The sequence below is a fragment of the Malus sylvestris genome, chromosome 6, assembly GCF_916048215.2.
Source record: "Malus sylvestris chromosome 6, drMalSylv7.2, whole genome shotgun sequence".
NCBI lineage: Eukaryota > Viridiplantae > Streptophyta > Magnoliopsida > Rosales > Rosaceae > Malus > Malus sylvestris.
This window is the reverse complement of record NC_062265.1, coordinates 3,296,393-3,320,075: the sequence shown is the minus strand read 5'-3', so window position 1 is coordinate 3,320,075 and position 23,683 is coordinate 3,296,393. Positions and strand designations below refer to the sequence as shown.

General features: G+C 34.7%; 2 protein-coding genes and 1 long non-coding RNA gene across 5 annotated transcripts; 2 read left to right on the top strand and 1 right to left on the bottom strand.

The window, feature by feature from the left end:
- The first annotated feature begins 708 nt into the window (after positions 1-708).
- Positions 709-5,670, top strand: LOC126625721 (uncharacterized). 2 transcript variants are annotated; one of them, XM_050294783.1, is made up of 6 exons: positions 709-894; positions 1,185-1,295; positions 1,667-1,776; positions 3,263-3,879; positions 4,692-4,800; positions 5,269-5,670. In XM_050294783.1, the coding sequence occupies exons 2-6, from the start codon at positions 1,218-1,220 to the stop codon at positions 5,309-5,311; spliced, it is 957 nt and encodes a 318-aa protein (XP_050150740.1). In that variant the 5' UTR covers positions 709-894; positions 1,185-1,217; the 3' UTR covers positions 5,312-5,670. The 2 variants fall into 2 exon arrangements, with proteins under 2 accessions (XP_050150740.1, XP_050150741.1); XM_050294784.1 differs by having other exon boundaries at positions 711-894; positions 3,266-3,879.
- A 2,216-nt stretch (positions 5,671-7,886) lies between these two features.
- Positions 7,887-9,394, top strand: LOC126626886 (uncharacterized). Its single transcript, XR_007624800.1, has 2 exons — positions 7,887-8,162; positions 8,865-9,394. It is a non-coding gene; the product is annotated as an uncharacterized LOC126626886 (long non-coding RNA).
- A 1,490-nt stretch (positions 9,395-10,884) lies between these two features.
- On the bottom strand, positions 10,885-16,014 carry LOC126626884 (probable transcription factor KAN2). 2 transcript variants are annotated; one of them, XM_050296280.1, is made up of 6 exons: positions 14,966-16,014; positions 14,757-14,833; positions 13,412-13,457; positions 13,132-13,306; positions 12,023-12,095; positions 10,885-11,138 (listed from the first exon to the last, which is right to left on the bottom strand). In XM_050296280.1, exons 1-6 carry the CDS (start codon positions 15,642-15,644, stop codon positions 10,989-10,991), a joined length of 1,200 nt encoding a protein of 399 aa, XP_050152237.1. In that variant the 5' UTR covers positions 15,645-16,014; the 3' UTR covers positions 10,885-10,988. The 2 variants fall into 2 exon arrangements, with proteins under 2 accessions (XP_050152237.1, XP_050152236.1); XM_050296279.1 differs by having other exon boundaries at positions 12,023-12,098; positions 14,966-16,013.
- Between the last annotated feature and the right edge of the window lie 7,669 nt (positions 16,015-23,683).

Genomic DNA, 23,683 nt, shown 5'->3' with positions numbered 1-23,683 from the left:
TCAATAGAACGAAATACATGTATTTCAATTTATACAATCAAATTATCATTCAACTATTAATCCCATATCCTATTATGATAAGACTACTGAAAAGTGCCTAAATGGGAGGAGTTGTAACAGGTATAATCAATGCAAATGTGACGAGCAAGTACACCAAGGGACACTGTCTATCCTTTTGCCTTCATCAACTTTTGTGCAAGATTACTAATTCCTTTCAATCCAGAATTTTCACTATGTAAACGCATGTTAAAAATATAATTTCTAAGTTCATATTCAAGAAGTGTGAGCTTCATAGGAGATCTTTAGATTAAAAGTCTCATTCTTTCATGTGCCTTACCTAGTATAGTATAAGGGTCAAATAAAATTTTAAAAGGGAGATTTCAAACTAATTGAGGTCAGCAACAGCCAATGACCCCACATTGGCTTTGTTACTGGTCCCACGTCAACATATTTAACCGTTTTTTTACTAAAAACAAAAATATAAATTAAATTTTGAGTTTAAAAAAATAAAGTGACGATTTTTAAATTTAAAAAATTAAATTTTAAAAGTCTAGTTAAAAATAAAGAAAACTAATAAAAAGTTCAAAAAAAATTTCTTTTTTAATGAAAAATCTTTTTTAAAGATATAGTAAATAGTACCAATTAAAAATAAAAATATAATTTATCGTTAAAAGTAAAGCGTTTTTTTAAAACTCTTTTAAAAATAAGCGTTTTTTCATCCTTGGTTCCAAAACTTTGGATACTCACAGCAACAGCAAGTCGGGAAGCAGCTAAAAAGCCTGCGGTTCTGTGTCCGGTTTGGAAAACGGAAGACGAACTTGTAATTTACAGCATACGTCCCTCCTCTGCGCTTCTCTTTCACTGACGCCCACTGTCTAGGAGCTTCAGAACCAGGTATATGTCCCTCCTCTGCACTTCTCACTTCTTTGATTTCTAAGAGCCACAATACTTTTTTGTTTCTTTGATTTTTACCTCTTAATTTTCTTAATATTTTGGTTTTACCCCAATTATTTGATTGTCTAATGGGTATCTGCTACTAGCTGGTATTGTAATAATGTTCTGAAATTAAAGCGATAAACCCTAAAAACCCTAAACCCTAAACCTCAAACGATATCAATAACAATTGCGGACTAGGATTGAGTTGTACTTTGCAATCTGACATGACCTCATGTTTTAATTGCTAGCTTTTGGATTTTGAGCACACGCTTCCGCCAGGAATGGGGAAGCAGGATGGTAACTTGTGGGACGATTCCGCTCTTATCCATGCTTTTGACGATGCCATGTCCAGCTACAAGGTTTCACCTCTCTCTTTCTCTCTTTCTCTCTCTCTCTCTCTCTCTCTCTCTCTCTCTCTCTCTCTCTCTCTCTCTCTCGTTTACACGCGCTCGCATGTCATTTCTGGATTTACTTAAATTTGGCTAAATGTGCAAGGCTTCAGTATTTTGAGCAGAGCACTAGTTTAGTTGACTTTGGCTTCAACTGCAGATTGTTTTCATTTTTCGACTTTTGCTTTCTTCATTATTATTTGACACGGCTCAATTTGATACTACTGATATGTTGTTAAAGACCTCAAAATGGAGAATCATGGTCTAGCTTTTGGTTTTCTTCTCTTCTTCTTCTTTTTTTGTGTCCTGACATTATATATGACCTTTTACGTAATTTCCAGAAAATTCATAGCAAGAAAACTAATGAGGGTTCAACCAAGGAAGAAAAGGTTGAGATCAGCACAGGAGAACCAGTCATTACAAAGGTTGACGAACATGACGAGGCTAAGAGGTGAGTTTATGACCTGGCAAAGCTTCTCTTTGATGAATTTTATAATTTTGATTGTTATTGAAGGAAGGAGGTCGCACTTGGTGCGATGGCAAGTGCCTTCGCCCATGAGCGGTAGGTCTCGGGTTCGAGACTTGGGAGCAGCCTCTCCATAAATGGAGGTAAGGCTAGCCGACATTCACCTCTCCCAGACCCTGCGTAAAGCGGGAGCCTTATGCACTGGGTACGACCGATTGTTATTGAAGGAAGAAGAATAATGGCTTTATAAAGTGGTGTACTTATTCTTATACTAATGAACTCTTACCTATTTTTTCGTATTTGATAAGCTGAATATTTCTCCTGTATCTTTCATCTGCTCCCTTTATCTTCCCATATAGTTTGTTTATCAAAAACAATAAGAATAAGTATTGTAGTTTTACTGATTACAGTTTTGAACTTTTAGATTTCGACTTTTTCTTTTTTTCTTTTTCTTTTTCTGTCGAGAGGTTTGAGTTGTTGAATTCAGATAATAACTATGAAAGATTTTGCATGGAAGTTGGTATAATAATCAAAAGATAGTGCTGTTGGAACTTCGAATCTGGCAGTTCTGTTGAATTCAGAGATATTGGGGTTTACGGGTTGTAGTCTGATTCGGCTTGTGCTACTTTTCTATTGGCCCTACAAATCCAAATTTGATCAACTTTGGGCCTGAATATACATTTTATTAAACAACTACTATGAAATAACAGTAAAGTGGACAATTAACCCACCATGAGTAGAAGAGAAAACAACATTTATTCAACAAACTATACCTACCTTAAGAAACTAGAATTAAACATGCTTACAACTTATGAGTATGGAATAATGAATAAAAAGGTAAAATCTACATAACCAACATTGCAGTATTCCTAGACTAAAGTTTTCAGTACCTTTGTTCACCTCTATCTTCCTTGTTCAAGTCCATCCCAAGGCCTAATTTCACCATTTCTTTAAAAATACTTGCAGTGTTTAAATTTTCAAGAATGCCATAGCAGTCACTTCTCTTTTTATGCATACGAATTTATGTTATATTTTCTGATTTCCGGTCAAGGAGAAAGTTATTGGCAATCTTTATAATGTGTTTCATTTTGATGTTTGGTTTCATGTAAACTTAACTCAAAAGAGTTGTTTGTAGAGCATATGTTTTGGGGGTTATGTATCATGTAATTTAATCAATATAGTGCATAAAAAAAGAGGTCAAAATTAACAGAAGATGTTAGAAGTCAACTAATTATCACTCCTAGAATATCATGCAAAGAACTAACTAAGCATGAAAAACTATAGTTAATTCATAAGATGGGGGTCATTTGCAATGCATGGCTCAACTCATCTGATAATAGTTTCTAGCATGGTACGAAAACCTTAAATTTGTATCTGATAGTAGTTAACTAAGCGGGTGATGCAGTAACTGTTCAATTTATCTTCTTTGAATATATACAAATAAGTTTTCTACCATCTATTGTGCTTTAAGAAGACAAGGGGATGCAGATGGCCATAGCAGTGATACATTAAAGACTACCGCAGAACTTGGACAGACCACTAATCATTCAGAAGTGAAAGAAAATGATCATGTAGATTTGCATGTACCGGAGCCCTATTTACAAGCTGCACAGGATGCGCAAAATGACTATTCATGTTCACAAGTTACAGAAGATTATAACCAGTTACTCAATCAGTATTATGAGGTTGAGGAGAAAAGACAGAAGCTTCTAGTTCAGCTTCAACAATTCGGTGGTTGGAACTACCAATATTCTGGTGAAGGTTCTGGTTCCGTCATACAAGGCTATACTGATTTTAGCTCTCAGCAGCATGCTCTATATACATGCAATCCTTCTAATCCAGCTGTTGTCTGTTCATGTTGTCCATACCTGTGTCAGTGCTTGATGACTCCATGCACTTCAGTTCCTTCTAGTTTACAGGGGGGATCATGTGCCGGTAAAACTTGTACTGATGCTTGTTTACAAACAAGCTTTGGGAGATCAGTTTCTCTTGAAGATGATAGAATGGTCAAGACAGCAATGGGGACTGCAGAAAGAGCATTATCATCAATGAAAACGAAAATTTCTGGTGATTCTGACATAAGTGAAGGTAAGCGTGGCTTCCTAATAGATATATCTTCTGGAACATGTGTCATCTAAAGAAGTCGCCATGAAAGAAATAGTCTAATAGAATTTTCATTCGTTAATACAAGTGAGGTAATAATTTTTTATTTACTAGGTTGCCTTGATTATAATAAACTATTTTGAAGGCCAGATGCCCAGAGTTAAAACCTAGTATGAGTTTCTAGTCTTAGTGTAGATATTTATCTGTTCTTATGGGTTACAATGCTGTTTTTCGTCTCTTTCTTAAATTAAAGAATGGAAATTTTTTATTTTTGAACCATTTGAAGAATGTGAGAAACCAACATGTGTTTTTTCTGTTTGTTCTTCTTCTTCTTTCGTCTGTTTTGTCTGTTCTCTCTGTGTGCTTCTGTGAATCAATTTTATGTTGTTGATATTGATGTTACGTTTTAAACACACACAGAGACACACAAAACGTGAATATGCTTCTACAATATGGTTATACCATATTTGAGTTCTGTATGTTATCGAAGTTTTATTGTTGAATGATTTTGCTAGGACAGTTGATTATGCATTAAATGGGTTCAGTTTTACTAATTGGCCGTGGCTTTAGAATTTGATTTTAATCTTACCATTGTCGACTCGTACAAAAGATGGAATTCGAGTCTCATGCATCAACCAAATACTCAAAATATCCACGAGTTCACAATCACTACACAATGAACCTTTGTTTTTTAAACTGAAGTATGTTATTTCATGTCCCGATGGCTGTATATTCATGTCCTTTTTGACAAGTGGAAGGTTATCATATCTGATTTTACTTCTTTACATGTGGTACAGATAAAAAGGATGAGAATAGGGAAGGGGAAATGGCTGAAAGTACTAGCTCAGAGACAGATCTTACTGCTGTATTAAATGCATGGTATTCTGCAGGTTTCTATACTGGCAAGTATGTTGTCACTTCCCTGCTTAAAATGATTTAAGTTCAAATTAGTTTTGCATCTTCATATGATGGATAGTTCTTCACTTTCCGCATTGTAATACTTTGTTGCCAACCTCTTATTATGTATGATTTGGTTACCAAACATATTGCTTTACGTGATTTCTATTGCATCTTTGACGTGATATTTTGGACTTTATCGCATTTCTATTTCTATCATGCATGAATTTCAGTTGGAACTGAGAACGGAACTTGGAAATATTGAATTTTATCTGGACTAGTGTTTATTACCTTTTTTGCATCTAACAGAGAGTTATGTTCACTGGACATATGCATATCGCCAGGAATGTTATGTCGCTCTTGAACTGCAAGACTGCTGTCAATCTTTCCTGCTTATAAATCACCTATGTATGCATTTGATTGTTGAGTGTCTTACGAAAGCCCCTGCTAAGTAACTGAGTTTTCTGATGAATGTAGGTATCTCATGGAGCAATCAGTTGCAAAGAAGCGCCATGGTTAAGCATCCTCGCACAACATCGAGAACAAGTAAACTAGTTCTTGTTTTCTACAGGACCTGGAGTTAAATTCGACGTATGTTCTACTATAATCATAAACAAAAATAGTTTGCGTAGAAGTGTATTCTACGTACAACATGGATCTTTAATCGTTAATTGTATCATCATTTTGACAAAAAACCGTATTAACTGGACATTTGGAAATTGAGGCTTGTCTTCCATTCCGTTGCTTAACCGCTGCGATGCTCTGGTTCAAGCATAAAGAGTGTCAAGCAATTCCAAAATGTACATGGTATTGTCGTAGTGAAAGCACTAATATTTACCCTCGGATGAGGAAATTAAAGAGTGTCAAGCAATTCCAAAAGCATGAAATTTTATTTTTTATACATTTCTGAATATTATTGTTTGACTAACTTTAAAGTACAATGAAATTTTTGTGTACCTAGAGTCATTAATTCATAATGAAAGGGTTGTTAAAAAATACGCGAGTGGTGCTGGTAGTGGCGGCTTCGGGGTGGTAGGCCGGTGGTGGCGACCGGTGGCGACAACACGGGAGCAGTAGCCGTGATGGTAACAGTGATGGTGGTGACTGGTGAGGTTTAAAAATGTCTACCCAAAGTATGTGTATGAATTCAAACAAATTTATGCATGTCAACTTATAAATTCGAAATTTCGTCTAAATTTCAAGTTTAGTTTCTTCATCCGACAGAGAGTCGGTGAAATTTATAAAAGAAAAGGTTTAGTAAAACAGAGAGTCGGTGAAATTTATAAAAGAAAAGGTTTAGTAAAATAATGGTTATGGTTTTTTCTTCTAAGTAGTAGCCAATACTAAATTATCCGATCGGTCTAAACAATGTTATTTTCTTGTTTGACAGAAGTGATTACGGAAGACAAATGAAAAGTGAATTTGATATTCAAATGCAAGAGACGAATAGTACTCTTAACGAACTGAGCTACAATACAAACAGTTACTAAAACTTATAAATCAGATTGAAGTTTTTGGTGAGTCCTTTTATGTACTGAGTTGGTTTACCTAGCAATGCAACCAAATTATCCAAAATCTTTCACATTTTGGTATTAAATAGTTCTGGTTGAGAGTTGAGGGAAGAGAGATTTGTTCCTTCAAATCAGTGATTAGAATTTAGAGAGAGAGAGAGAGAGAGAGAGAGAGAGAGAGAGAGGAGTCCCCGCCTTGAAAGCCGGGCAGACAACGACGGGACTGCCATGAATGCGCAGGACTGGAAGAAGGTAAGGTCGCCATCACCTCTCTCTCATTCTCTCTCTCTCTCCTCCCTGCCCGTCCTGCCCGATCTGCCCGCAACCTGTGAGAGGACGAAGCTGCAGCGTTCTGCCAAAACGACAGGCCGTTCAGCAGGAGCAGCAGGAGAGTGAGAGGGTCAATCATAAAACAATAGATTGCTAAATGATTTCTTTGCCTCGACATCCGCGCCCCTCTCCACCCTGATTGGCTCGAAATCATGCAGAGATAACCAGTGACACGTCACGTCCGCGGGGGCACGTGTGAAGGATTTCCAAAAGCATTTGTGGTCGTTTATAATTTTGTGCTTTTTGTTGTCCGTCTAAATAAATAGAAAAGGGTGGAAGAAAAATAAAATAATATTCTGCGGACCAGAAAAAAGAATGATACCTTCTTATTGGCTCCCGCGGAAATTTCGGCCTATAATTGTGTTGCAAACTTGTAAGGGTTTTGGGATCCTCTCTCTCTTGATGGTTTCTTCTGATTTTCCTTTTTCTTGAGTATTTTGTTTTTGTCTCAATTTGATTTGTAATATCCATACATGTGACAATCTACTTCTACCGTCAATTCTTATCCTAAACCCTATACACTCGTTCACAAAAAAATGAATTTCAGTTGAGGGATCTAGAACGCACTTGTAGGGCCATCGCCATATTGAAATTTAACGATCAAACAATTTATCTTTTTAGGTATTTCTTTAAAGAGTTTTTCTACAAAAAAAAATACCCAAATCAAAAACCTTATGACAGTTAGATTAAAAGGTGGTTCTTCAAGTGTTTCTTTATAGCACTGTATCAGTTTATTTTCTTTACCAAAATTTGATGTCTTAATAATTTTGAATTTGTCTAATTTGTTGTAAGATGATCTATGAATAATGAATTAAAATTTAGATAGTTTAGATCATAGAAAATAGTTGAGTGAGTCTCACAAGTTGTCCCTGAGGGATCCTTCAATAGTAGAGGACTATATATATAGAAGTTTCTAACTAAAATGATGACCTTGTGTATGAGTTTACGAAAATCCACTAAAATGATCATATATAAGAGCATCTTCCTAGAATTTTTGAAGAACTTCCGTTTTATTGTAGCAAAAAACGATACGATATATGGCCGCCCTAGAGACTATGTACTTTTTGTGTAGGACCCTCGTATTCTAGAATAAGAATCATTGACACAAAAACATTAATTCTTTAAAAGAAAATTAAAAAAAAAATCATTGCTTAATAGACAATAATTCAACCACAACTTCCTTATCTATTTTCTTGTGTCTTGCTCTCAAAAGCTACGCCTTAAGTGAGGGCATTGGGAGTGACTTCCCCATATACTTCATCAGGCATCCCCTTTTATTCATTACTTGTACATATATTGTGGGGTACATTATTTTTCACCCAATAAAAAAATGATACGTGTACTGCAGATTATATAAGTTGCATAGACTTGACATATACCAACCCAAATCCTAAAGGGACATATCGATGTTCCTAAAATGGATGAGATATGTCAAATTGAAGGGAGGTCACAACAACGATCATCATTTCCGAGTGGAGCGCTTTGTTTATGTCATTGATGAGCAACTTGCGGAATTAGATGATCGCTATGGTGAGTTATATACTGAGTTGATTATTTGTTTGTCATGTTTGAGTCCAAATGATTCGTTTGTAGTGTTAGACAAATAGAAGCTACTTTGTCTTGCTCAAGTTATTTTTCAACACTTTGTTTTTCTTTCTAAATTGCATGGGATTATTAGCCTTGCAAAGACAATGGTGGAGAAAGAAAGGGTTCATCTATCAATTTATCATGTGTAATTGCTTATTGTATTGACTTTAATATTTACCCATTACAACTGATTTAATGGAGATGACATTTTTCGCCACGAATATTATTAAGAGCCCGTGCCTCAACACAATATAAGAGATCAATGGCTCACTAACAGGTTAAGTATTTAGCTTGAGATCAACCTTGTGTCTTTTTTTGTTCATTGTTTTGCACATCAACTTTGACTAGATCTTGTTGTCATATCAAAGATAATATGCAGAAATTTCACTTTTTCCTCTTTGACTAATAATGTAGTTAATATTGTTGGAGTATCACGTAAGTGTATGTCATGATACATTTAGAGGGTAACTCTAAGAAGAGCTTGCGATGTCTTTGGAAAATGATTTACTACCAATTGAATGAGGCTTAAATCATGAAACTAGTCTAAAATGTGCTAGTGATACACGTTAAAACTCACATTATGGTAGAATGCTTAGTTTGATCTCCATGTTCTTATCTATTGTGAATGTATTGAAATGGTTACAGATGATCGCCACAATGATACTGTAAGTGAAGCACATCATTGTTACAAATACAAACTTTTTGTGTTTGTGTTTTACATATTTTTGGAGAGATCGGTCTTAGGAGTCGCAATTGGCACAAACATTACAAAAGAAATATCAAGAGAGTGTGAGGCAATGAATTTAGTCAAAGCATAAGCAACAACTACGCTATATGAGGAATAGAAGGTTTGATATTTTGGTTGATCAAGCATCTTCTTTTTATTTCAAACATCATATATATTGAGGTTCTTAAAATGGATGAGACATACATAAATGGAGGGAGGTCACGACGTAATGCTACAACAAAGATGTACCATCATCATTATCGTCCGGAGGGCTTTGTTTATGTCATCAATGAGCAAGTTGGGAAATTAGATGATCGCTTAATGAGTTAAATGCTGAATTGCTTATTTGTTTGTCATGTTTTTGTTAGTAGCTTTTGATAAACAAAAACTACTTCGTCTTTCTCAAAATTTTCGCATAAATCTAGCATTTGTAGATCAACTTGGGCCATATATTCGATCAGTGATTTTTTTTCAATTGCATGAAATTATTAGTGTTGCGAAGAAAATAGTGGAGAAAAGGGTGCATTTATCATTTAATCATGTGTATTTACTTATTACATTGACTTTGCTTTTACCGGTTGCCCAATTTCAACTGCTAAGTGGAAAAGTCATTTTTGCGCATGATTATACACACACACACACACAAGCGATACTACTACTTAATTTACACTTGGGGAGGGATTTGAATCTGAGACAAATTGAGTTGAAGAGGAATGCCCTAACTGCCATGTCAGTCTAACTCTGCAACAAAATGTGAGATCAGTGACTGAGTGATAGCTTAATTGCTTAGATTGAAAAAGATGTTTTTTCTTGTATTGACTATAATGCTACATTTCCAAAATATGAAAACTCTTCATGGACAATTATAGTTCTAATATTATAGGGGACATCCCGAATTGGTAAGACCTTATCAACCAATGCTACCACAATAACAAGACTACAATTTTAGCACCCGTTGCAGATCTTCCTCAGTTGAAATACGAAACAAGGAGCAGATAATTTGAAATAACTGGAACCCTCATGAGAATAAATCTTGGCCTAGAGCAACCAAAGAAGGTTGAAGAATTTGGCATCATCTCATACTCACAGGAACACAGGAGGAGGTTAATGAGTAAAGAAAGTTGCAAGTCCATTGATTGAGACTTGCCTTTAGGTCCAGTTGAAGCTAATAAAGAACACAATTCTACAACATGTAGTAGATGTTTATCTTTGCCTCACAAATTTTAGTATGAAGTTTTTGACCAAAAAGAAATTTTTTGTATAACTTTGTATTCTCATTATTTGTTTCCCTTTGTCCGTAAAGTGTAAAGCATGTGATAGCACTGCTTTATTTCTTTCTTTCTTTTTTGGTAAATGATAGTGCGGCTCAATTCGAACCCAACACTTTGGTAAAATTTTAAAAACAAAATATACTTCATACATAAATGTAAAATCCTCATTTGTGACCAAAATGTCACGAGTTCGAGTCGTGAAAACAACCTCTTAGCAAAGCAAGGGTATGACTGCGCACGCTAAACGTTCTTTTCCTGACCCTTGCAACACGGAAAGGCTTATTGGCTTGGGGTTGCTCTTTTAAATGTAAAATGCTCCATTGCAATTACCAAGGATCACCTCATACTTTTGGTTAAAGCGCTCTCTCTCTCTCTCTCTCTCTCTCTGATCAGTGCATAAACATACAAAAACCAATTAGTTTTTCATTGATTACATTTACGTACGAATAATATAATTGATTAGGATCTCAGAGATTGATAGGAAGGACATGCTTTTTTTCCACCCTCTCTCCTTTTATTGCTTTCTTTTCTGTCTTTCTTGTCTCCTTGTCTTTCTTTAACTCTCCTTTTACTTTTCCTTTTCTTTTGTTTCTTTTCCTCTGATTTCTGAGAGCGGTACCCGATTCTTATCTCTCCCATGGCAGCCCCCATTCATCCACACACCAGAGGCTTAATATTTATATATATTGAATTTAACAACATAGAAATTGAATTTAAAAACATAGAAATTGAATTAGGTTTAATTTAATTTAATTATATCCCTATTCAATTTCAATGTGACCTGCCCAAAGTGAACTCCAAATTGGGTTTCGTAGGGGTTAAGCTTGTCCCTCCAGCTGAAATGTTTGTTGAGGAGCTGCTTACATCTGATATTTTCTCATAACTTAATCCTTTTGGATCTATCATGTTCGTGTCCTCCCTCTGCAACAAAAGATTTATGCAAAATTATAAATAAATACACAAAAAAAAGGAATAAAAAGCCAAACAAAAGATATGTGTGAACTGGGAAGGCGGGAATCAAAGGACATTTGACTGCTCCCACTTGGAATAATTGAACACTAATTTATCAAAGGAAAGAGAAACTTTGAAAGAGTACAGTAGAAAGTAGAAAGCCTGCACAAACTGAGCAACTCCCAAAACATTATTCTCTCTATAGCTATATAGCTCTTTACATTTTCATCAATTATCATATATATATTTGTTGGAAACTTCATGTGATAGCTTTTGACTATGTATTTTGCTATATATATAATTCATCTCGTGACAATAGCTAGTCTCCAATTTCATGCATGGTCAACCTATGGGGCTTGTGCGTCAAATGGGTTAGGTTTTCGGTCTAGGGCTAGGAGTTAATAAATATTGGAATGAATGAGGGGTTTGCTGTAAATTATATAAAATAAATGGGAGAAAAAGGCTTCACCTTTTACTTATTTATATATTTCCCTTTTTTCACTAGTGGAAGATTTACATGGAAAATATATATACTGAGAATAATGAACAAGGTTTTGCATATCACAAGGACATGTGAAATATGACAGAATTAACCCTTCAATTTTTAAGGGAACCAGCTTTTGAAAAGGGTATATATTATCCCTTTTATCCTCTAAATGTGTAATGTGCACGACTTGGTGGAAAAAGATGGAAACACAATTACCTTTAATTTTGTTCATTGATCAATGACATGACATTTATATACATATATATCAGTGATATATACATGAAAAGCGTAAAATATTGCAAGGTAAATCTTAATATACACAGTTTGGAAATAAAGTACATAAATTCAAAAAGTATTGAATTGGTACCTCCTGATCATCGAGAGATGGTATAATATTTGCAGGTGCAGAATCCTTTGGGTTTGCATGCAACCAAGCTTCTCTGCTGCAAACCAACAGATTGAGAGAATATTATCTTTCAGTGGAAACCATGCATGCATATGAAAAAGCAAACTGAGAAAAAAGAAAGCAATCTTTTACTGGTGTCTTATTTATATACATCTTTCTCTCTCTCCGCTCGCACTTTAATCTTTACATTTGGAGTCTTACATTTGTGCTGATTGAAATAAAGTTGAACTCCCACGTGACATCCATTCACTATTCAAATGAATGAATGTAGCTAACAATTCACGGACTACAAGAAACTTTCGAAGGGCTTACAGCTTTGGCACAAAGATTTCTACTAGGGTTTTAACTTTGGCCCTAAGTTTTCTAAAGTGTAGGCCCCTTTTGATCATATATGCATGTATATGTATGTCTCCCTCTCTCTCTATATATATATACATACGTATACATAGCTCTATATTCAAGCCCCACAAAATCCAAGGGAAAGAGATATCTCCATCGATTTTTGATAGTCAAATGAGAGTCCCAAATCTTGGAGAAATTTGGAGCCTTGGCTAGAGGTTTCTTTGGGTCAAGATCACTCGAGTGTGGGTGCGTTTCTTTTTACTTTCTTTTCACCATGTACCCACAGCCCACTTGATGAAAGAGGTTATAATTACCCTATCATGATCTTAGATATGGAGTTTCAGTCAATTTTCTAGGATATCTCTGTGCTGCACTGAGACTGACAAAAATGAAATCATCATCATTACTTATTCTTTTTGTGATTTCTTGCATGCAAGTATGAGCGCCATGCACGCATATTTAATTGATGTTTAAACAGTTACACAAGGCAACCTAGACAACAACAAACATATATATACATTGAAATATTTGCAGCAATGTTTTTGTATTATCCCTTAATTCTTCTTTCACCGACTCAAACCAAAGGCTAGAAATGAATTCATCATCAAACACCAAATAGTAAAGTAAATAAAATTAGAGAAGAAGGACATGCAACTCCCTTTTGTTGGTCTCTGTGCAAAAAATCAATACTAATATGCAATTTAAGTAGCGTTTAATTAGTGTGTTACCTTGAAGAATTGCTCCAGAGGCCGTAGTACTCCTTATTATCTTGAACAGTAGTCGATCTTGATCCGTGCTGAGCTGATGGTAGCTGCTCACAAGACCTTCTTGGGTTCTGAAGTTCATACATTATGTCTTCAGTGGTGTCCCCAGATGAAGCATTTTCATATACATCACTTTGTCCTGTACCACAAAATAATAAAATTAATTAATATTAAGAACCCCTTAAAATAAAACAAATATACCACAATTTATTTTCTAGAAAAAGTAGAGACGTTAACTATTAACCTGAAGAGGCCGCTGCTTTATCGGTGGTTTTCACCGTCCTGTACATCTGCAATATTTGGAATAAATATTAATAAATAAATAATCATTTATGTTAGCATAGGTAATACATCATTACACTTGTAATTTGGGACGTAATTTGACCAACTGAAAAAAAACAGTACAAATACATACAGAAATAATTATATGGATGATGTTGCAAGATTCCATTGTTCATGTATGAATGTATGTCTGTCTATGTATGTACGCATAATGCACATGAATATGTCGGTTAAATAACTATGGTTAGAGATGCAGGACAAGGTGTGGTTAGAATGGAACCTATGGATCTGATCTGATGAAGATATCATTGAGAAATGATGATGTTTGTGTACTTGTTTATTTGTTTCTTTTTCTTTATATATATTTGTTTAATAAATATTATATATATATATATATATATATATATATATATAAGAAACTGTTATTAGTACTTTAAAAATCTCATTCTACACTTTTTATAAATGTATTTTTTTTCTTCTGATTATAGAAAGTTTGAAGTGTAAAATGAAATTTTTAGAACCACAATAACAATTTCCTAAATAAATACAAAAGATAGATTGATGGATGGAGTGTTTTGAGCTTGTCAGGATCGGCTTGGCTATACTATATAAGCTACGATGACTTATTTTTGAATTCCTTGGGCTTTGTCTTACTCAATTTCTGAAATCGATGCATGCATCTCACATCTCAGTAGTCAGTAGCATACTCTCTCTTTCCTTTTTTTCATCTCCTCTACAGAGGAGAGAGGCCAGAGAGAAGAGAGAGAGAGAAAGCATTGATTATTTATCTCACTAACTTGGGATGGATGGTTCATTCTTCCAAGCAAAAAGCTGTTCATTATGAGCTTGCAGAAGAAGAAGAAGCAGAGCCATCAGATCTAATCTATCTATAGATAATCTATCGCAAGTAGAAAGAAAAACAGTCTCTTCTGCACTGCACAGAAACAATGCCATTGGAGTTTGTCACACACACTTATATAAAATTAACACATAGATAGAACCTTCCTAATGTATAATATTAACTAACTAATGAAGTTTGTAAAAATCTTAAACTCGGAGAGAGAGAGAGAGAGAGAGAGAGAGAGAGAACTGCAATCTTCAAGTTAATTAAACGTAGTACAAAATTTCAAGAACTAAATTAATTAAAGATGGAAGCTAGAACAAAAGCCAAACCTGCATGGCTAGCTAGCTATTTACACAAATGCAGTCAAAGGTGTTCCTAAGCTATCTATTGCACAAAACTACCAATACAAGTAGAAGAAGAAGAAGAAGACGCATAAAAAAAAGAATTAAAGATAGGCTGCTACCTGTAAGTGAGATTTAACATGTGCCAATGTGAGATCTTTGACATCCATAAGCTCAAGAACTGACTTTGGTGTAGCCCCTAATCATAATTAAATAAAAACCAACTTCATCAATAAATTAGCAGAACATTATTAATTTAACACAAAAACAAAAGAAGCAAGAAAATGAAAAGAATTAGAAGCGAGTGAGTGAGTGAGTGCTCAGTACTGACTTTCATGGCCACCCAAAAGCTCAACAGCGTGAACAAAGCGGGCGTGAAGAGTAGTAGTCCAACGCATCCGAGGGGCTCTTATGCTCCGTTTGGCCGGAAAGCGAGAGAAAATCCGGGATCTTAGAAGACCGCCATGATGACCTTGATGATGATGAGCAGCTGCCTGAAATAGTGGGGTTGAACTAGTAATTGTAGAGGTGGAGGTTGCGGAATTATTGTCGAAATTAACTGGCTTTTGTGAAGAAGAAAATGGGAAGAAATTATTAGGGGGAGGAGGAGGAGGGTTTTGGTAGAGTGGAATTCCTCTAATGGGTCTCAAAAACCCAAGCAGCTCATCCGATTGCTGTAATTCTTGTTGCACATCTGTTTGGGGAACTTGGGGAAAGTAGTGGCTTTGCTGAAACTGAAAGGGATGGAAAAGATTGCCATTAACACCATTACAGCTAGTACTGGCTGTAATATTATTGTAGTGTTGAGGACGATGATTGGTATTCGAAAGCTCGTCAGAGGTGGAGTTTCGGGAGTCCAAGGCTCTCCTCCAAAACCCCAAATCCACCCCCTCCTGATGACGTTGATGACTGCTTCTCCTCCAACTAGTTGATGAGGAGGAGGACGAGGGTTTGCTGTTTGGAGGGCTAATTTGTAGAGATAAGTCCGGTTGTGCAGGGAACAACTCCATCAACCCACCTCCCTCTCTTAATCTCCTTCTCCTAAACCCTATACAGATATATCTAGCTACTTTACAATTCCCTCCTGTATATTTATGAGCACTTTCTTCTTCCTTGTGCTGGGAAATAACTCTGTGTGTTTGTATATATGTATTGTGTGAGCTAGCTAGATAGCTTCCTTGGTGATCTGATTAGGGTTAGAGATTTTCAGGTGTTGGAGAGATTTCTGGGTATTTTGTGTAGATGGGGTTTGATCAATTTGTGTGTGGGGGTAGTTGCAGAGAGCTTTCAGATTGAGATGAGAGAGGGAGAGGGAGAGGGAGAGGGAGAGAGAGAAATGACAAGGTATGAAGTGAATGGTTTGTGTGAAGTATATGTGAGAAAATGACACTTAAGGGGGGCTCTATAGAAAGAGAAACAAGGGAAGGTGTTTGTTTCTTTTGTGGACGTGGGGGTAGGGTACCACTACAAGCTAGGGTAAGCTAGGGTAAGAAAGCAAGACAAAGATGAACCAGTAAATAAAGTTTGACACATTTTTTCTTTCTAATCACTTGATTCCTTCTTTATTTTTGAAAAAAAAAAGGTAATTAAGTAGTAATATTTATTTAATATTTGTTCAATTAAATTTTACACGGATTTGTGGTATTTTGTATAACCATATATAAAAGTACTGTGATGCCTTTTCTTTAGAGGAGAAAGGAGAAAGGAAAAAGAAAGCCAAAAAAAGAAAATTTGAGTGTATATGAACTTTAACGTGTGCATATGCCCCTCTTCAAGACTTCAACAACTCATGTTTGTAAAACTTTTTCCAACCCCCACACGTAAACAGAGTCTTTGAACAGAAAACTTTGGTTTGTTTGTGCTCCTTTTTATAAACCCTAAGACCAACAAACCCTTTGGTTTGTTTATGATTGAACACTAATTTCCACAGCCTAGGGTTTAGAATAATTGTCTCTAATTTTCTCCACCTTGAGTCTTTGTTTGTTTTTTCAATCACCAAAGAGTCATGATCATCACCATTATGATGATGAACTTCAATTAATTTCCACAAACGGCATCATTCTTCTTTTTGTTTAACCATAAAGATTAAACCCAACATTGGATAATATTTAGCTATTTTTTTTTTAGAAATTAAAGTCTTCTATACCTTCTAATAATTTTTCTTTCATGGTCCATACCAGTCATAAAACTCTAGAGTTAGATCTTCATATAAGGATCTAATGGATCTTTGCAGAGTTAGATCTTACATAAAACTCATACAAACTGAATATAAAAATCATTGTAGCCGGACTTTTCAATTAATTTCTATGGTTCGTATCAATACCACTGAGTAGCCCGAAAAATTTGATACAAAGTAGTCTAAAAAATTAATAGTTAGATGTAAGGATCTAATGGATTCTGACTTCACTTATAATAGATTGACATGTGTGCAATATTTTGTTTTGTTTTGTTTTTTATGAGTTATTTTTTTATACACATGTTGACTTCGATTGACACAAATGCAGGAATATGTCTTTTAGTCTTCTTTTAAATGTCTTTCAGTTTTTCTTTTAAATGATATGTGTATAATTAAAAGTGTTTTTAAAATAACTAAAATTTTTTTTAAATCACCAAAAGCACTTCTGATAATGTTTGACATAAATGTTCAAAGTTCTGTTCAATTAAGAAAAAAACTCGAAGGGTTTTTCAAAAAATAAAAAATCAGCTACATACTTCTTTTAATTAAGAAACGTTTTTAGTACTTATGAACAACTAACATTCTTATTAAAAATTTCGACACGTGTCATATAAAAATGCTTTTAAATAAGTTCTTTCCAGAGAATAATTTTCACATGGACCCTAAAATGTGGAGAGAAATTAATTGAAGGTACCATGGTTGTGGCAGTTAGTTGTAAGGATGGTCCTTCCAAATGTGTGAGGGTAGTGGGAAAGTCAAATTTACCAATCTACGGGGCTAGTTAGGGATTGATGTACTTTTTAAAAAAAAAAATTGCTTATGTTGTGCTTTAGAAATAATCAACTGTAAAAGAAAGTAATTGAGTGTTTGATAAAATGTAATTTTAAAAATGTTGTAAGTATGAAAAACAATGTAAAAACGTTTGATAAATTTCAATGTAAAATGATATAATTGTATATAATGACAAAAATAGACATAGTAGTGGGGTGGTGGCAACGAGCGGTGTCGAGGGAAGTGGCGATGATGGCAGCAACAATAGTGGGGGTGTGGTAATGGTTCCAATAGTATGGTGTGGTGGTTGGAGTGTAGAGGTAGCATGGTGGTAGCAATAGGGTGGTGGTGGTTGCAGTGTTGTTGGATGTGGTAGGCGATAATGGTGTAATGCTGGTGGTTGCAGTTGTAGGTAGTGGCGACGACAATGGTGGCCATGATGATGGCAATAACAGTAGCAGCGACGATGGGGCTAGTGATGGTGATGGTGACGGCAACAACAACAGTAAGGGTATGGTGGTGGTGCCAATAGCAGGGTGTGGTGGTTGGGGTGGCAGTGGTGGAGAGTGTGATGGTGGCAGTGGCGGTGACAGTTATGGCGACAGTAATGACAACATGGTGGTGGTAATGGCAGTTGTAGTGCTAGTGGTGGCAGTTTGGTTTTAGTGGTGGTAGTGGTGGTGGTGACGAATATGATGGTGGCGGCAGAGGCAACGATGGTGGTGGTAATGTAAGATTAGTAGTGATAAGTTGTGATGGTCACTTTATTTTCCAAGGGTTAAATGTACATAGAAGGATAAATAAAATCATTTTCAAAATTAATGAAGGTATTTCATAAATTAAAAATATTCATTTAAAAACTCAACTCAACTTTTTATAATTTTATAATAAGGAGCTTTTAAAAGTAACATGTAATTAAAAGTTGATGTCGGAAGACCATTGCTTTAAAAATAAGTATAATATTTTACTACTTAACTTAAAAGTGAAGTAATTTTTTTGTGAAAAAATCAAAACCAAACGAGGCCTGCATCTACAGAATGTAAGAACAATGGCATGTAATAGGGGTAATCATGTCTTTTCAAGAACTAAAAACTGCCTTGCACTCTGGTCACCAACCACGTGTACCAAACAGAAAATGTTAGGCAGGGTTAAAGAACAATAGTCAATTTTTACAAGAACATCTACCACACCTTGCGATTTGTCCTGTGACATTCTGTGACACCATACAACAGGGCATGTCTGGCGTACAAAGTTTAATTACCACAATGTGCCAACGGTTATCTTTTCTATCAATTACAATTAGAGACAAAATCTAGGGGATATGAATTGAAACTTGACTTCCAAAGATATATTTCACTACAAATTGAATGAAATCTTGATTAAAAAATGTTACACAAATTAGGGATCTTGTGCTAAATTGCTGAATGGATGGGCTACCAATATATATTAAATAGGACAATGTGCTTCGAAAGTACAAATGTCTGACGATTTGAAAAAGAAAATTCCGACGACTGCCAAAAAAAAATAATTTCGGTGACAATTTTTCCAGCACCAATGACGATGGTCCGTGACAATTCCTAGCAACATTGGCCTATGGAGCCAAAAATTCAAATGGTGAGCAACAATTTCCAGCATTGCCACTTGAAGATCCATCTCTAGAAATTTTTTTATTTTTGTCAAAACAATCTCTAGAATCTTTGAGTAGAGTAATTCTTTATCAAGTTATATTTTGTAGGAACCGCTTAAATATGAGATGCATCATGGTGATCTAAGATATTCACATGTGATTTGACATCATTCAAAACACATAAATCTTGTAAGAAACGTTGCAACCAAGGTCTAAAATATCGATATTATCCCGATATTTCCATCGAAATTTTCGTGTTTTTGGACTACTGATATTTCCGATATCATCGATATTTTAGACCTTGATAGGAACTCTATGTGATACTAAGTCACTCATGTATCTGACCATGCAATGTATAAAGTGTAAAATATTGTACTAATTCATTATATATAAATGATTATGGTGTGTTTAAACTTCTTTCATTAATTACTACATATTTTCTACACTCACAATGTTTGCCAACTTGCTATATAATCAACTTAAATCAGTTAAATCCATCATGCAATGCATTTCCTTCCAATTTTTTGTGATAAACTAATATATAATTGACTAAATAAACATCCTGCAAAGTTTCAATAAAAATTTCCAAGTTTTTCTTACAATTTCCGTAGTTTTTATTCAAATTTTATCGATATCGATAATATCTCGATATTTCCATCGAAATTTCCGTGTTTTTGGACTACCGATATTTCTGATATCATCGATATTTTAGACCTTGGTTGCAACCAAGGTTCAAGAATTTATTATGACTATATCACGTATACTTCGATATCAAATTAATCACTACACCATTTGTCGTTGGTGTATTAGTTTGAATACTCCTAGAGGCTCAACACTAGTGGAGTTCACGAACATTGTTCTATTCTTGAAGAAGGTGAATACAAACTCAAGGATAATCCTACAAAGCGGTATTGCAAGGCTAAAATTTCTTGCAAGTATAATTCATTCGCCTATTGTTTTTGTTTGGTTATCGATTTACAACAAACCATATATGAAAATGAGATTATATCATTCTTATTTATTTATTTATTTACACTACGTAATTAATTATTGGAATTAGTTAATCTCAATTACATGTCCGGAAACCTAATTTATTTCTTTTAGGATTGTAAATATTTGTTGGGTCGGACATTTTTACCCTTTCAACTAGTATGACTTTTCAGCTAGTAACTCAACTAAAAGTATAGTATTTTTTTCATATAGTACTACAATCTAACTATATTCATCTTCACTTGTAATTAATAGGTCTTAGAAACTCAGTTCTCCCACCTCCCCTTAGTTTAATATTATTTGTTTTCCATTCTTTTTCTTGTTCTCCTCTTTTACTCTAATTCTTACTTTTCTAGATGAGAAAGTAGGAAATGTTCTATCAAATGAACTGTATTTAGTCGCAAGTGGTAGATTGCCTTGGTGGATAGGTCTTCCTCTTTAACCCACCGCATTTCAAGTCTAAACGCTCTTCCCTCTCCTTAGTTTAGTATTTAGAGTAGAAATATCTTTTGTTATAAAATCTATACAAATAAAAGAACTGTGTTTTATGTGGTAAAAGATTTTTAACTTTTTTTTTGTTGTTGATAAAATGTGGTTAAAAGTTTTCTTTTAAGGCCAAAATTACACAAACATATTGTAAGAAATTTAGTTAGTCTATTGAAAGGAACTATATTCTTAGACAAAAGGACTGGTTGTTGCACAAAAAGTTGAAAACTTGTTAGCAAAGACATGGTTCCATTGTGAGAAGCAAAGGTACAATTTTTTCTTCCTTTTCTTTTTCCCCTTTTGATGAAAAAAGTAGAATCAATTATCTTGGGCATATTGAAAGATGATGCAAGGGCTTTTAATACCTTTAACCACTGCCAATAAACATCGGTATTCGGTATGTGTTACCTTTGTTTCTGGTTAAGTCACCCATCTGTGCCTCCCCGTAGCCAAATTTGGGACCCTACCCTTTTCACTAAAATCCTTTTTTTTCCTTCTTTTCTTTCTTATCTTTTCAGTGGGCAAGTACCTCCTCTTTCACCAACAGACTGTCAAAACTCTCAAACCAACCAACAACTTGGGACCTTGACGAGCCATGACCCATAAAACCCAATAAGAACTAGAAGGGACTCGGGGTCCATGGCCTTAGTAATAGTTCATAAGGTCATCTCTAATTGAAAGGGCTAAACATAGCCCGTCCAGAGTTATAATCCTGCAAAATATTTTATTTTTAAATGAACAATATCAAGCCATAGTTATATAACATCTCTAACCGAATGAGCTAAACATTGCCTCCTCAATAATTTATTACTTTTAAGTTTATAATTTAACTTTATTAGTTAATTCAATTGAATTACCTTTATATGTTTTCAAATCTAGTTGTTGAATTTGAAAAAATTATTGCAACTGAGGAGTTGAGCCCCAAAAAATGGGCTTAGAGGGAGACTACATTTGGCCAGCATGATGTCCCCTTGGCCAAATAATGGTCTGGTGGGCTCTATAAAATTATAGTCCAGCCTTGAGTAATTGGTGATGAGTATTTTGACAAATCAAGTCATTTTTTGACTTTTGGACCTTTAGCCCTCTCCATTGGAGATGGCTTAATATCTTTAGAAATGCACTAAACAGAGAGCTCCTAGGAAAAATTGTTGCTCTCTTTTTGAACATTTTATAAGAAATATGCAGGTCAGATTGTAGTTGCAAGAGCAACTCCTTTAGGTTTTGCTTCAGTTATGCAAGCAGAAGCTGTATGTCTTATTCAGGTGGAGGAGATTCATAGGTCCTCATCAACATTATCAATGGCAAGACGCAACTTTCTTTGAGAATTAAGTCAATTATTAAAGACATCATTCATTTTAGGACAGATTTTCACAAATATCATTCACTCGTGTCTTTCATGAAGCCAACATGACAGTTGAACTTGTTAATTGGTATTAATTATTATAATTATAATCGATGTTCACACTTTCCTCGTTCCATTATACAAGATATATGTAGTAATATTACATGTCTGTAAACATTTCGATCCCTCGCTGTAATTTTAGATTGTTCCAAAAAGAAAAAATGTATGGCCATCTTTCGATCATTATCTCTACTTTCCAATTCAAACAAAGAGACTCCAAACTTGAGCCTTCCAAAATTTGTAATTGAGTGGTAGCATGCACTGGCATTGGATAGAAGAACAATTTGTTTTTTCTAGGGTTCCTGAGAGACAGTATTGGAAGTAATGTTCTAAACATTTATATAATTAATCACACTATAACTTGTTAATTGGTATTAATTATTAACTAATTTCTTATAAAAATTACGAATATTTTTTGCGGCGACCAACACGGAACGGCATAGAAGACTGACAATTTGTTCTCTGCTGGTAATCGATGAAGTTGATGATTATTTTCATTAAGTAAAACGATTATTAGTTTAATAAATTAAGATTATCGATTTTGGATCGATCAATGTCAACCATTTCTCGGAAATTGAAAATAGGGTTTTGAAACAAACATGTTTTTGAGGAATTTTTTAGGTATATTTGTATTTGTAGAAGCATATTTTCTATCAATACCGAGAGTTTTAGTACTAGTCTTTGTTTCATGTTTCCTAGACTTTTGGCCATTTCAAAGAGGTCAAGGAGGAATCTTACATTAATACCTTCTCATTAAACCTAATTGTTTTTAATCTTTAATTAATTAATTATTATTTTAGTAAGCTAGGTCTGCTGATTTCATCATAGTGCTTTGTTTCCTCAATATTATTATATTCTCCAGAAAAATGTAATAATATTTTTTTGACCATTTATTGAGGAGCTCAGTCGGACAACCTCGATCGAGCACACGTACGTCAAGCTTTGCATGCATTGTTTTTTATTTTTCATTAATTAATTTCTTATATTTTTTAATTCTCTTGTTTTGTTTTTTCTTCTCCATTTGTTCATTAATGAGAGATCAACCCCACATAAATTCTACTATAGAACTCGACACAGTGCACAATACACACCAAGGAGATTGTCCCCAAAATAGTAATATCTTATTTTTAATCAAGAAATTGAATTTCATTCAAAGGATATATTACATAAAGGGAGGGATCTTCCTTCTCAAAATTTTGGAAGCGCATGTCTATCGGGAGAGAAATTTTCTTGATAATAATATTACAAGCTTAAGACACTCCATTTAAGATACTGGGATATTTCCTACCTATTGCTGCTAGATAAGCTTTCTTATATGATTGTATCGGGAACAAATGTTCAAGGATAGCCTCGTTAATACTTTGCCATAAAAACTCTCGAAGGATACAAATTTAGTCAAGAAAAAATGGTATACACACCTACAAGTACAACTGGAGCTTAAACAAATTAAAGGAAAGGAACACCAAGCTACAAATCAGCCCTAAGGATAGAGGTAAGCCCCAATTGGCTCTTGCGCAATCCAAGTAGAAAATATTAGTTTAAAAGTTATTTAGTGATGAATTAAACTTTAATATTGTAAGGGAGTTTGATGGAACTG